The sequence below is a fragment of the Macaca nemestrina genome, chromosome 11, assembly GCF_043159975.1.
Source record: "Macaca nemestrina isolate mMacNem1 chromosome 11, mMacNem.hap1, whole genome shotgun sequence".
Taxonomy (NCBI): Eukaryota; Metazoa; Chordata; class Mammalia; order Primates; family Cercopithecidae; genus Macaca; species Macaca nemestrina.
This window is the reverse complement of record NC_092135.1, coordinates 89,435,868-89,451,244: the sequence shown is the minus strand read 5'-3', so window position 1 is coordinate 89,451,244 and position 15,377 is coordinate 89,435,868. Positions and strand designations below refer to the sequence as shown.

General features: G+C 39.0%; 1 protein-coding gene across 5 annotated transcripts in view; it reads right to left on the bottom strand.

The window, feature by feature from the left end:
* Positions 1–13,241: 13,241 nt before the first annotated feature.
* LOC105468200 (myosin IB) overlaps positions 13,242–15,377 on the bottom strand; it is a 182,507-nt gene continuing 180,371 nt past the window's right edge. For all 5 annotated transcript variants that reach the window (XM_011718241.3, XM_024788621.2, XM_024788620.2 and 2 more), the window contains one exon: positions 13,242–14,564. In XM_011718241.3, the coding sequence (XP_011716543.1) occupies positions 14,441–14,564 (124 nt within the window). In that variant the 3' untranslated portion in view covers positions 13,242–14,440. The remainder of the gene's footprint in view (positions 14,565–15,377) is intronic.

Below are 15,377 nucleotides of genomic sequence, written 5' to 3'. Positions count from 1 at the left end.
AAACAAAACCCAAAATCATGTCCTTTGCAGCAACATGGACTGAGCTGGAAGCCATTATCCTAAGAGAACTAATGCAGAAACTGAAAACCAAATACCATATGTTCTCACTTTTAAGTAGGAGCTAAATATTGAGTACACATGGACCTAAAGATGGGAACAATAGACACCGGGGCGTACTTGAGGTGGGAAAGTGGGAGGAAGAGGAGGACTGAAAAACTACCTATCAGGTACTGAGGCAGGATAATGGAAACACTTCAGCTATAACAGAAAGTATCCTCTCCATTTACATAGGGCATACAACAGTAAATGACTTTGTAACTTTACTTCATCCTCTTCATTTACATAGAGCATACACCGAGTAACCAGTGGAAACCTCTAGAGGGTATTTAAACCACAGAAAATTCTGTAACAGTGCGCTTGAGCCCCTGTGCTCGGGCCCACTCCTACCATGTGGAGCGTCCTCTCATTTTCAATAAATCTCTCTTTTTGTTGCTTCATTCTTTCCTTGCTTTGTGCGTTTTGTCCAATTCTTTGTTCAAGACACTAAGAACCTGGACACACTCCACTGGTAACAGTACTATGCTCATTACCTGGGTGACAAAAAAATCTGTACACCAAACCTCTGTGACACAATACCCATGTAACAAACCTGCACATTTGCCCTCAGAACCTAAAATAAAAGTTGGAAGGAAAAGAAAAGTTCCTATGTTGAATCTTTCTGAAAAGTTAATTGTATGATTTAGATAAGTAACTTTACATTTAATAATAAAATAATCATTTTTCATAATTGTTCTAGCAGACTAATGGGAAGGATAAATTTAAGGATGTAATTGAACACTTTATTAATTAGATAGTATGTTAAGGCATCCAATTTGAATAACACTTTTGCCATTGCAGAATATTTCCTCCCACTTGTAATCTCCAGTCCTTTAAATCCCCATGTTGAAAAAGTGCCAGAATAGAAGGAGTAAGACTCTATATAGTAGGCAGCTGAACCCCAAGAGTTTAGTTCTGCCTTGCCTGCTGCTCTTTCACACAGCTTGGGCGTGTCCCTCTCTCCATGATATCATCATCAGTTCTGCTATCTCTCTCACCCTACTTCACCATGAATCTGTCATAATGGTCTACAGCCACAAGGCTAATGCTAGTCCATGCCGCAGAAGAGAAATGGAGAATTTTCCCCACGGCATGAAAGGAAGTTAAATTTTTCCAGTAGTGGGGAAGGAATTAACAGTGACCTCTCGGGGCCTGACATCTGGGACTTTGGATGAGTAGGGTGGATACAGTCCAAATTGGCATCATGGAATTGTGTTTTGCTTTTTTCAAATTTTAACCCAAGTGTCATGGTATTTGAGGGACAGGACATATTTTTAAGGAAGGCAGAAAGACACAGCCTTATGTTGCAAAAGAGTTACAAAAATAACTTTAGTACTTCCTGATTAGACACATCACAGATGAGATCTGCCTGTTTGCAAGTGAAGTTAAAGTTCAAGGAAACCAGCACATAGCGCGATTTTCTGTTTTCCTTCTTTGTAAATATATACCCATGTGCATATGCACACAGGCATGCACACACACACACCATGTTTGGAGCTAAGGATTTTGGACACTTTTTATTTTTTTATTTTTTTATTTTTTATTTTTATTTATTTATTTATTTATTTTTGAGACAGAGTCTCACTCTGTAGCCCAGGCTGGAGTGCAGTGGCCGGATCTCAGCTCACTGCAAGCTCCGCCTCCCGTGTTCACGCCATTCTCCGGCCTCAGCCTCCCAAGTAGCTGGGACTACAGGCGCCCGCCACCTCGCCCGGCTAGTTTTTTTTTTTGTATTTCTTAGTAGAGACGGGGTTTCACCGTGTTAGCCAGGATGGTCTCGATCTCCTGACCTCGTGATCCACCCGTCTCGGCCTCCCAAAGTGCTGGGATTACAGGCTTGAGCCACCGCGCCCGGCCGACACTTTTTATTTTAAGTAACACGTTAGCCTCAAGAGACTATAATATAGTTTTACAGAATAAAATATATTTGATTGTTTTAAATATCCACCCGTCAGTCATAAGCACATGGAAATCTTAGAAACAGTACTGCTAAGTCAAGAAAGGTCCCCCCCACCCCCACCCGGATATAACATTTAAATGCAAATAAGGCTTCCCATGTTGAAAAAATGCCAGAATAGAAGGAGAAAGACTCTATATAGTAGGCAGCTGAACCCCAAGAGTTTAAAAGGGAACAGTAAATTGTTCTTACAAATCTTAAATGAAACACATGTAAAACTCTGCAGATGCAATTATTTCTCTTTATGGTCCAAAGCACCAGCTGTGTAGGTTCAAAGCCATCTGGGGCTCAGACAGCAGTTTGCCAGTCTACCTCACCTCTACCAGCTGTCATTTACCCCAAGTGCTGAAGGACAAGCTTAAGATGCTCACACCACTGCTCTCCTAGTTGAAACTCCAGTCGCTGAAAAAATATTTTCAACTTGTGGCCATTTTTGTTTGTAAAAAACATATCTGATCATATTATTCTAATTTTCCTCTGTAACATAATTTTATCAGAGAGTCTAGAAAACAAGAGGAAAGCAACAGAGAAAGTAATAGCCTCCTTAAAGAACGAACAAACCACGTGTTATACAGAATACATTTCTCAGCAACCAAATCTATCCCCAGTGGCATAATACAGACATGCCTTTCTTAGGCATGTTCTGAAAGTGTATCATTTTTGTAGATTTTATTGCTTATCATTTTACTTCCCTGCAATAGCTTGTGTTTTTGTTTTTCTTTAACTGGAAATGGCTTCAAACATGTCGGCTCTTTCAGAAGTGAGGAACTTCAGGTTGTCACCCTGATGAGCATTGTTTAGTTCTGGAGGCTGCATTTTAGAAGGGACACCAGTTGCCTTGCATGCAGGCCAGCTGGGGCCGGGATTCATACCATAAAAGAGCAGAGAATTGGAAGGTATTAAGCTGATGCTTCTTGTGGGAGGAAACGATGCTGCTGTCACGTGGAAGAAAGCAGAACTCCAGAGTTGCTTCGGAAGACAAGGTGGAAGGTATAGTTGTAGTTTTCATATGGTCATTCTTCAATCAAATTTTCATCTGTGATACATTTTGCTGTGTCATTTTAATTTTTATCAATTTAATTTTGAATTACTAATTTTTCATGAGAAAATTGTGAGCAACTCACCTCACATGTCTGACTGCTTCTGGGCCAAATACCAAGGCCAATCATTTGAGTTCCTGCTTTGCATCTGTCCTGAGAAGGTTTGGGGGTGGAGAGAGAAGAGAGATTAAAGAGGTTGAGACCACCGAGAAGAACGGGGCAAAGTGAGCATTAAGAATTGTTATTGAAAAATAAGCTTCTACAGAAGTGCATGCTACAAAAGCTCTGGGGTGTGTGTGTGTGTGTGTGTTTATAAACCAGGATTAAGATCTAATGAAGCCAGCTCTAGACGGAACTACCAATCTACTCTAAAATGTTCTCCCTCCAAAATTAAAGATGTTAGGGTTCTCGAGTCTCAGCAGCATACATCTGTGCAAAATCCCACCACGATTTTGCCTATCAGAAGTAGCTAATATTGGCTCACGTTAGCCTCATGATAATCAATTTCACTTAACCTTCCTATGAAGTAAATGATATGGGTTGCAAGCAGCCACAATTTTTCTAGAAACAAATGTAAGGACCTCATTCTCATACAGACTTAAAATTTATTTCTTTATACATGAACACTATCAACTTAAAAATAACCATTAGGAAACTAAGAGCAGAAGTATCTAAATGCCCAATGTCTCTTTAGGCAGCCAGAGGTCTCTGTTCTTTCCCCTTTCCTTTGGGAAAAATCAGGAGTATCACTTTGACTTGTCTGAAAGAGTGCTGACTCCAGGAAGGAGCCATCTGAAATGCAGTTGGCCTAACACACCTACTCTTCAGGTGTTTAAATAAGCATGAGGCCATTAGCCTGAAGTTGTGTCCATACTTGGAGATCCTACCCAACAAACTGCAACCTCTCTTAGGAGTATAACAAACAGCTGTTTCAGCCAATCACAGGCGGTCAGCTCATCAAACCATGCTCAGATAAGGCAGACGCCTAGCTGTAGTCAATCAGGTGATTCCTCTACTTTGCTTCTGTATCCAGCCTATAAAATCTCACTGCTCGCACTCCTGGGTGTAGCTCTCAGAACCTCTTCTGGTTCTGAGTACTGCCCTATTCATCAATCATTCTTTGCTCAAATAAACTCTGTTAAATTTGTCTGAAGTTATTCTTTTAACACATGCAACAGGTTTCATTTTTCCTCAGACATTTACGTTGGCTCTGCCACAAAAGTGAGTTCTATGGGACTCAAGTAATAATTTCATGGAGGTGGGGAAGATGCAAATGTGTTTGTGAAATGGGTGTTCGTACTGCAGGTTAGTTTACACTTATGATATAGATACAATTTTGTTTTGGAATATGTACCATCTTAATTAGCTTAGAGATAACTCCTGTTATACAAGGGAAAAAAAAGACCAAGGAAAAATTTATGTAGTTGTTACTATCAATATTACTTTACTTAGGACAGACTGGTAAAGAGGACATCTACTTGTGCCCACTTCCTGCCAGACGGATGGTCCACAGGAACCGAAGATCAGCCCCTTAAACAGGTATTACAGAAAGCTATAGGGGTAGGGAGGGTAGAGGGGAGTGGGAATTGAATTACCATAAATACTTATCTTTGGGAAAAGCAGGCTTGAACATTCAATTGGACAACTTGAGTGAACAAGGACAACGAGAGCTTCATGTTTAAAAAAAACCAGAATGATTAGGATAGTAGAAGGTTAGATACGGGAAAGAAGTTATGCTTCTGTCTGCTCTATTTATTGAACAATATGTGCCAGGCACTGCCAGTTTTGGCTTCCACATTGGGGTCCCATTTTTCCTGTACTTAAAGAAAAGTCAGCATCTTCCATTGATATCCATCACCTATAATTTCCTAATTGAAACAAGTGTTTGGGCATCTTTTCCTAATCCTCCTTGGGGAGCCTGTAGGAGTGGAAACCCGGAAGACATGAATTGTAGTCTAGTTCTTCCAGTAACCACAAAACCTTGGACCAATCACTGCATCTTTCTGGACTCTGATTTTTATTTTTTTTGTTTTATTCGAGACAGAGTTTCGCTCTTTCGCCCAGGCAGGAGTACAGTGGCGCGATCTCCGCTCACTGCAAGCTCCGCCTCCCGGGTTCACGCCATTCTCCTGCCTCAGCCACCTGAGAAGCTGGGACTATAGGCACCTGCCGCCGTGCCCGGCTAATTTTTTGTATTTTTAGTAGAGACAGGGTTTCACCGTGTTAGCCAGGATGGTCTCGATCTCCTGACTTTGTGATCCACCACCTCCCAAAGTGCTGAGATTACAGGCGTGCGCCTGGCCTGGACCCTGATTTTTCTTCTCTGCAAAGTGAAGGGATTGGTGGTTACAGTTCAGCAACTTCCAGCCTTTGGAGTGTTGGTAAAGGATCTGTAAGTTCACATGAACCAAGTATTGTTTGTTGACTATATTAAATAAGACCTGTAAACACATGTAATGACATTTTCCAAACATAATTAAGTGTGCTATAATTAAGAAAATGCAAATTTACTTGTCTCGAACTTACACAAATTATATATTTGGCCCAATCAAAAGATGCTAAAAGCATGACTACCATTATGCAGGTGTTTGTGAAGACATTAAAAAATGGTCTTCGTAGTAGAAAATGTTGGGAAACATCTAACTGGATGACATAATTTCTTAATATTTTGTTTTTAATATTTATTGATATTCTTGAAACCCAATGTATACAGGGAACATATTCTTTTTAGAACAAAGTGCTTTCCTTCACTATCACAATCCTCAGCATCCATATTCTAAATCAAGATGGCTACCTTCGAGACATTAATGTACTTTCATTTGAACAGCAGTGTAGGGTTTCTGCCAAGACCATCAACTGGCATTTCTGGCTAATGACACAGATTTGGCAAGACTGGTTGAGGTGAACTCTAAGAGCAAAATTGCTCATTTCAGGGATCTAATTTCAGTCTAAATGCATTTTATTAGATCCATGGGAAGAACAAATAGTGATGCAGTTATTGGAAAGTGACTGACTTGCTCAACCAAAGTAAGACTTAATGGCATGATGTAAGAATGTAAATTTCTACACTCAATACAAAGCAGTTCCTATTACTAGAATGTACGTCTCAGCAGAAAATATAATAAAATCCCAGTGTTGCCCCAAAGATGGTACAAAGATGGGTTTGTTTTGGGAGGCAAATGGCAACCATGTGACCAATGCTGACTTACTGCAGTCCAGGAGAGTAGAGAAGAACCATACCAATCTCCCTGATTAGCCACATGTGCTCTTCAGAGATGACAAGGATATGAATAGTGTGTCTGCATCTACATTATCAAATCACACTTCTGAAATAGACTTTTTCAAACAAAATTTGCCTATGTGCCTGGTGTGGTTTGAGGACAGTTCAAGACACAACACAGGGCATCTTCTTCTGTGGGGCTTTTTTTTCTAGTGGAAAGAACAAATTGGTGGGTGAATTTCCTTCCCTTTTAGTAGTGTTTCCGTAACAGCTCCCAAGTACTTTCCATTTAATGCTACCAGTTCCCATTTCTTTTTGAGAGCCAAGTCCGATTTGTGCTAGGAAGTTAAGAGTTACCAAATAGTCTCCAAGATGAGCAGAGAGACTAGATTCCAACTACTGCCGTTTCCTGGATCTTCACACTCATTCATTCATATTAATACTGAGACACAAACATTTCTGCCCCGTTTAAATTCAAAGCCACGGTAAAGTGAAGGTATTTTCCAACAAAAACACGTAGATATCTATAAATATCTTCCTATTTTTGTTTATAGTCATCTACATGCTACAAAATAATGCTCAAGGTGGGAGTAAGTTTTCTCCCCTTCTCTGTAAATGGTATGGCCATCTGAATAGAAACTTATTTCTCCCTATCAGAAAGTATTAGGTAGTTTATTTGACAGTGTTGAGTCCAATCTAGTAGGATACAATCCTAACCTCTAAGAGCAGCTGTCCCCAACCTTTTTGGCACTAAGGTCCAGTTTCGTGGAAGACAATTTTTCCATGGACACTTGGAGGGGGGGCATTTCTTAGAGATGAAACTGTTTTACCTCAGATCATCAGGCAATAGATTCTCACAAGGAATGTGCAACCTACATCCCTAGCATGCACAGCTCACAATGGGATTCGCCCTTCTGTGAGAATCGAATGCTGCAGCTGATCTGAGAGGAGGCGGAGCTCAGGCAGTAATGCTGGTGCTCCTCACCTCTTGCTGTGTGGCTGGGTTCCTAACAGGTCATAGACCGGTACCGATTCAGGGCCTGGGGATTGAGTACCTTAAGAGCTTCTATTCTAAAAGCTGCTGTTTTCAAACTTCAGGAAATGCATTTCAGGTCATTTTGGAGATGATATCACGGATAATTAGTCCTGATGGCTGCTCTGCTTAAATACAGCATTATTCCATTCTAGAAGTTAGGATTTAAGAGACAACAGAATGGAAATATTACCATATCAGCTACATTGCTGAATAAAGAAAGAGGGTGAATTTGTAGTATACTGCAGCTAAAAGACTACTTTCAGGTTTCTGAAGGATGGAGGAAAATGTTTGTTTTCTGCTATGCAATGCCTCAACAACCTTCCACTTGCTTTCAGTATATGAATTTAGACAGATACAAAACTTATTCATTTCCTATTTGACTTTCTCAAGCAATTGATTCTTATTGGTACACATAAAACGACTAAGTTAAATATGTTTTCCTTTGACTATAATTTGCTTCTCATGAAAAAATAAATGATGCATATGTCTTTACTGCTACTAACAACAGTTACTCTGCCTTTTTGGTACTGCTCCTCTCTGTCAATTAAAATCCCAATTTCAGGAAAGCTGAGCTGGCAGAGATTATTTTTAAAAAGGCAATTCTGAATTTAACTAGCTCAGAATTGCACAGAAGAGATGGATTACTGGGAAATGAGTTAGAAAAATCTCTTTAAAAAAAAGGGTGGGAGTATTAAAAAAGCCAAACAAAGATACGAACTCCACTTCTGGAACCGTCTGGCCTCATCTATACACTATTATCATTGCACAAGATAACTGACTATAATATTTAAAGAATTAGAAAAACCCTCAGAGGTCTCTCATTACCCAATACTGAAGGAAGAGGGAAACAGGCAGCCTCACCTAAAAACAAGAGAAAACATTCACAAGCATTTATATAAGACAGTAATTTTAGGAAGACTTTATGGAAAACTTTAAATGAAGATGACTAGTAATATGGCTAGAAACCACTGAGTCAATGGAAATCCAAAATATCGCATAAAATTAGAAACTGTTAATTTACTTCAAGGAAACATCTCATATTTTCCCCATACAATTCCATTAGGAACTCCCATGCTCAAATCCCTGTGGCAAAAGGAAAGGGCTTTATGTTCATATTTTTAAAACTCTGATGAACTATCATTACTTCCTATACCTGAAAAAGTAAATTTATTAGTTTTAATGCATTTTTCCCCTGCCTAGCACCCAGAGCTTAGGACCTGTCACTAAGAATTACGAATTTCACTTTTCAAGGACTATGCCAACATATTTCAAAGCTGTAATAATGAACACAGTGTAATGTTGATACAAATAAACAATGTAATAGAAAAGAAAATTTAGAAACAATGCAGTGAAAAGGCAGGCCTTTTCAATAAAAGGTGTTGGGTCCACTAGATGTCTATATGGGGAAAAAATGAATCTTGACCCCCTACATCGTTAAAAAAACTTTAAAAAAACCAATTAGGTTTAGGGCTAGAGTTGGCTCAAGGTGGTCAAGTTATAATTAAATCTTTCAGGTGTAAGCCGGATGCTTTCAGGTGGACTGAAAATCTAAATGCGATGGGTAAAACAATAGAGATTCTAGAAGAAAACATAGACAAATATCTTCATAATATTGGGTAAGCAAATATTTCATAAACAGAAAAGAAAAAATACTCTCTATAAAGGAAAGAATTGATAAACTTGACTACATACACTACAACAGAGTTTCTGTTAATCAAAAGACACTGGTAGAAGAAAAAGGTAACCACACACCATGAGAAAATACATGTCACATACATAAAGAGCTCATATTCAAAATATATATACAATTGCAAATTAAAAAAAAAACTAGACAGAAAAATTGGCAAAATACTTCAACAGGCACTTTGCAAATGGTGATATCCAAATGGCCAATATTGAAAAGGTAATTGAGCTCATTAGTCATAAGGAAATGAAAATTAAGGCTAAGATCCATAAGAAGAATCTTTTTTTTTTTTTTGAGACGGAGTCTCGCTCTGTCGCCCAGGCTGGAGTGCAGTGGCCGGATCTCAGCTCACTGCAAGCTCCGCCTCCCGGGTTCACTCCATTCTCCTGCCTCAGCCTCCCGAGTAGCTGGGACTACAGGCGCCCGCCACCTCGCCCGGCTAGTTTTTTGTAGTTTTAGTAGAGACGGGGTTTCACTGTGTTCACCAGGATGGTCTCGATCTCCTGACCTCGTGATCCACCCGTCTCGGCCTCCCAAAGTGCTGGGATTACCGGCTTGAGCCACCGCGCCCGGCCAATGAATGTACTATAAAATAAGATGAGTTACTTTTGTGGAAGGATGATGACTAGAATGCAGAAGGGGGCCTCTGGGTGCTATCTTTGGGGTGCTTGTTTTGGGTGCTAGTCACATGGATGCGTTTCTGATGTATATATTATTAAAATGTATATTTTTAAAGGGAATATGACAATTCTGTTACTCGGTGAGCCCCCTCCCCCACCAGAAAAAGAAAAAACAAAGTTGGGGTGAATATAAAATAACTGAAATAAGATAGCTAGTGATCTTTCCCTTAGTACTGCCAGGCCTTTGGGTGAATATGGAATTAAATTCTGTTCCCTATTCCTCCTTGAAATACTGAGAAGCTGAGACTACTTTCCTTGGTTATAAAGTTAGAGATTTTTGTTGAATTTCATGGAACTGACCAGAGGTGATCTAGCAACCACGCCAGAAAAAAAGTTAATGAGGAAGAGATTGTGGCTTATGCTGTACTGTGATTAACTCCAGATTTTGAAAATGATCTTCAAACCAAAGAAAATGAGGCAAACATTCCATGATTTGGAGGAAACCAACTCAAAACAATTAATTTTCTCCTGTGTGACAAATGAAATAAAAGCTGATGAGATCAGAAAGCATGTGCCACCTCATCAAGGTCACGGCTTCCTAGGGTTTAGCTAACAAAAACCTAAGAATCAAAGAGCACATAACAGAATTATTAAAGTAAGACTCAAAGAAAGTGCTCCTCCAATAATAACCCAACAGAAACTCTTCAAATGTATGATGAAAACTTACAGCTGTTTTTCTCAACAGGAGGAAAGAAAACCAAAACTACTGCCCTTCTTTCTCTTCCATTCTACTGTTTTAGTGAATTTGAGTACCACAGTATTCATGGAAAAACAATGCCCAGCTTAAAAACAAAAGCTCTTAATATGATGCATTCTGGTTAAAAGTCATTGTGAGAACAGACACATTAACGAATTTACTAAATTCTTCCCCAGCAACTTACACCATTTTAGAGTACTTGCTATTTCAAGATTTCAATGAGTCTAAGAAATATCTTACCTATTATATATGAAAAATAACAGATAAGAAGTTTTGCTTTTTATATTTGGCCTAAAAGAATTTTGAAGCATGCTCTAATTATCATAATTATACTCAATTACATGAACTTGAGAGTTCTCAGCATATTGACATGGCATAATAATCAAACAGTTCATTCTCTTAGATTTCTGCCAAATCCATAATACTGAAGATATCCCTATGATTCTCAGAACTCTTGGCCTGCTTCTTTGCCATTACAGACATACCCCCATCACCCCTGGGTATGAGCAAAGGTTTTCAAACTTGAGCTGAAGGCCTTATATTTGAGTTCTGGGTCCAAGTTATTATTGCAAGAGTGTGCAATACAAAACCGTAATCAAGTTATAGAGAATAACTATTCCCATACTCCCTTCTTGTCCTGTGGCAGATGGAAATCAAAGTCAAGAGTAGCTGCATCAACTACACTGCATACCTTGGCAACTACCATGGTCTATTTGGTACCCATTACTTATTTACTTTTTTGAAGCCCATCAGTTAGTCACCCCAGGGTCTGGGCACTCCTAGTCACAATTGGACTAGATCTAAGAGTCTAGGTCCTAGGTGACTAGGTCTAGTCACTCCACTCACTCCTAGAAGTCACCACAGAGGCCAGGCAACCTTCTAAGTTATGGGCGGGCACAAGTTAGGGCTGTGAGGCCAGGCCAGAATACACAGGAATTCTGGAGTGTCACCAATGCTTTAACTTTCCATTGCAGGACAGTGACAGAAACCGAGATAAAGGAGTATCAGTTTCTTGCTCACTGTAATACGGCGATGCCACAGTTATTGGTAACTTCTAGTCAGGCACTAGGGTTGGCAGATGTGGCAGGTACGGCTCACTGGGCCACATGCAGCCAGAGGGAAGCTTTAGACTAGTGGTTCTCATATTTGGGTGGCAATCAGGGTCACCAAAGGAGGACTTTTAAAGGCATAGACGGCTGTGTGTAGCTATAGAGAAGCTCTAGTATTTCCCTTGGTGGTTCTCAAACTTCAATGTGTGTGAGTCATCTGGAGATTTTTCTTTATTGAGACAGGGTCTCACTGTCGCCCGGGCTGGAATGCATCTGGAGATTTTCTTTAAAATGTCTGTTTTCAAACTCTATTCCAGAGATCCTGATTCGGTTAGTATAGGGTATGGCCCAGGAACTGGCATGGGTTTTTGTTTTTTGTAATTTTTAAAAAACAAGCTTTCTAGCCGGGTGCAGCGGCTCACGCCTGTAATCCCAGCACTTTGGGAGGCCGAGGCAGGTGGTTCACTTGAGGTCAGGAGTTTGAGACCAGCCTGGCCAACATGGTGAAACCCTGTCTCTTCTAAAAATACAAAAAGTAGCTGGGCATAGTGGTGTGCGCCTGTGGTCCCAGCTACTCAGGAGGCTGAGGTAGGGAAATCGCTTGAACCCAGTAAGTGGAGGTAGCAGTCAAGAACATGCCACTGCACTCCAGCCTGGGTGTCGCAGCGAGATTCTTGTCTCAAAAAAAAAAAAAAAACTTTCCTTGTGGTGTTGACCCAGATTGACGCGCAGTGCCATTTTGGGAAACACTGCTCTATGGTGGGTTACCTGGGCCGTAGTGGCACTCTCATTTGTAGTGTGGTCAAGTTATTATTGCTCTTCCCAATGGGGAATGTGAAGGGCTTTCGCCTTGGTACATAAGGAAGCTTTCTGGCTGCAGTTCAGCAAATCTTTCCCAACATGTCAAATCACAACCCATGCAGAATGGGTTCCATGACCAAAAATTATTGAATACTTCAGTGACAAGACTGATTGAATAATCTGCAAATAAGGTATTTGGAACAATCTAACAAGTAGACCCATGGGGTATTTCTCCTTTCCATCCTAGTCTTCCATCCTCAAGTTCCATTTAGGAAGCAACCCCATGATAATGAGTAAGAAATCCACCACAGCACATCCATACAACAGAAGAAAGAGCAGCTCTTCATGATATTTTGCTAGGTGAACAAGGCAAGATAAAGAACAATGGCTACAATATAATATGCTAGCTTTTGTCCACTAACGCAGAAGAATGTAAGAATCTATTTTGATTTCCTCTTGCAAACATATGGACAAAGTAATACAAAAGCAACTAACAACAATGGTTAATGTTTCAGGGAGGGTGGGAACTAAGCAGATAGGTGGTTGACAGGATGGAGAATTTGTAATGTCTATCTTTTAACACTTACTTATATGCTGAGCAATGTGAACATATTGCATATTATTTAAAACAACACACCCTCTCATTTCCAAATTTCTACTCACCAGTATCAGGAACTACTAATCTACCACTTTAGGCACACAGCAAGAAGAATCTAAGTAATTACATCCTCTACCTGCACCAATAAACACAAAGACTTCTGAGAATTTCTTTATGTGAGCATTTTAAAAATACAAAAGTCGAGAGAAAATCCCCAGAAAATATTTTCAATTAATGTTTCTGGTTTATAAAAGATCAGTGAAATTCAGTTACACAGAGAACACATAATGTTTGGATTGTAAAGCCTTTCGGAGAGATGATACATTGACACACAACATATGAAAATAGCTTGAGATACAAAAATACAGTTGTGATTCAGCAAATGGCACCAAATTAGAACAATTTTATTATTTAACATAATACCAATGTATATACATTATCCTCCCAAATAAGAAACAATTTGATTCCAAAGTTTAAAATGTAGTTTCCAAAATGAACCTTTGTAAATTTGAAGGAATAGACAGAAAGCCCTGCAAATTACATAAATTTAATTTTGATCCATGACTAAAATAGGCACCCTGTACCAATCACCTTTCTCATACAAAAATGTATATTATAAATAAAACTTTCAAAAAAGATCTTGGATGTTTTATTGCACATCATACAGAATGTTTACTGCTATCCGAATGGCTTTTAGCCCTTTGTTAGGTGTTTAAAATATCTACTCAAATTTGGGTGAAAACAATATTCTGGAGATATTATCATTTTGAGGATCATATATGACATTTACCAGAAACAGAAACATATAATCTTACGGGACTGCTTCTGTCACTTTTTCTAAAATAAGAATGACTTCTATTTTATACTGTTACAAGTAATTACCAGAGGTTTAAACAAATTAAAAGTCTGTTCAAATGTCAGTTTTCTTTTTTTCAAACAGAAACCACATGTAGAGGGATTTAACCCGGTTGTTCATCTCTGCCCCCTCTTAGGACCAGCCCTTCTTGAAGCCTAAATTGTTATATATCATACTACAGGGTTCCTAATAATGCTATCCATCATTAACAGTTATTGTTTTGGTCTCAACATTTCTAAACCTTCTTAGATGTCGTTAAACCAGCACAAACCAGCCAGAATGCAATGGTCTCAAAAACAAAAAGGTTCCTAATAAGTTTTCATACCATCTAGCACAGGGCCTAGCATAGAGTAGGCATGGAATAAATATTTGATGAATGAATGCAGTATCTTTTAAGACCATTTCCTATACTTACATGAATTAATGATTTATGAGTAATATGCTGATTTAGGGTACACAGATTTAACATGATGACTAAACGAAGAACACATCAGACATGAAAATAGACACTGTTAGTTTCTACAATCCTGCTCCAGGACAGAACATGTATTTGAAAGGTTAAAACTATTCCGATAATAAAAATTGATTAGTCAAATATTTTTATTTTGCCAAAGAACTCTAAAAGCCTTTGGTGATTCCCAAACATACAATGAACCCCAAATAAAACAAAACCAAATTGCACTATTACAAAGAAACAAGTCCATGAAAGTAGAGAGGAGGTGCCAGTTAAGGGACAGCAACTTCAAGGAGACGATTGTTTTTTCGTTTACATGTTGGGACACTCCCATTTTTCTGGTTTCCCTGAATAAACTTCACACATACTTTGTCTTGTCTGAACTGTACCAGGAACCTAGGAGAAAAGAATAAAACAAATTAACGTATACACAAAATAGCTCATGATTATAGTAACACTTGCTTTTGTATTTTAATGGATACTGATCTTGGCGAGTACAGGCTGCGCATCCCTAACCTAATCCAAAAATCTGAAATGCTCCAAACTCTGAAATTTTTAAAACACTGACATGATGCTCAAAGGAAATGCTTGTTGGAACATTTCAGATTTAGATTTTCAGATTAAGACTGAAACGTTAAGTATAATGCAAATACAGTCTATGTGCTACCTAACAATGTTTCAGTGAACAATGAACCACATATGTGATGGTGGTCCCGTAAGAGCGGAAAAATTCCTATGGCTTAGTGACGTCATAGCTCTCCTAATGTAGGGCAATACAATACTCACGTTTGTGGTGACTGATGTAAACATACCTAATTCACTGTCAGTCATATACGATGGGGGTCCCATAAGATTATGATGGAGCTGGCCTATACAGTCGTACCATTTTTTGTTTTTTATACTGTAGTTTTACTGTACTTTTTCTGTTTAGATAGACAACTATTTACCATTGTGTTATAATTGCCTACAGTATTCCGTACAGTAACATGCTATGAGCAGTTGGCTATACTATAATATATAGCCTAGGTGTATAGTAGGCTATACCATCTACGTTTGTGTAAGTACACACTCTGACGTTTGCACAAAATCACCTAGTGACGCACTTCTTAGTACATATCCCTATGTTAAACACATGACTGCATTCCAAAACCAGAAACTGGAAACACTTCTTGTCCCAAACATTTTGAATAAGGGAGAATCAACCTGTAT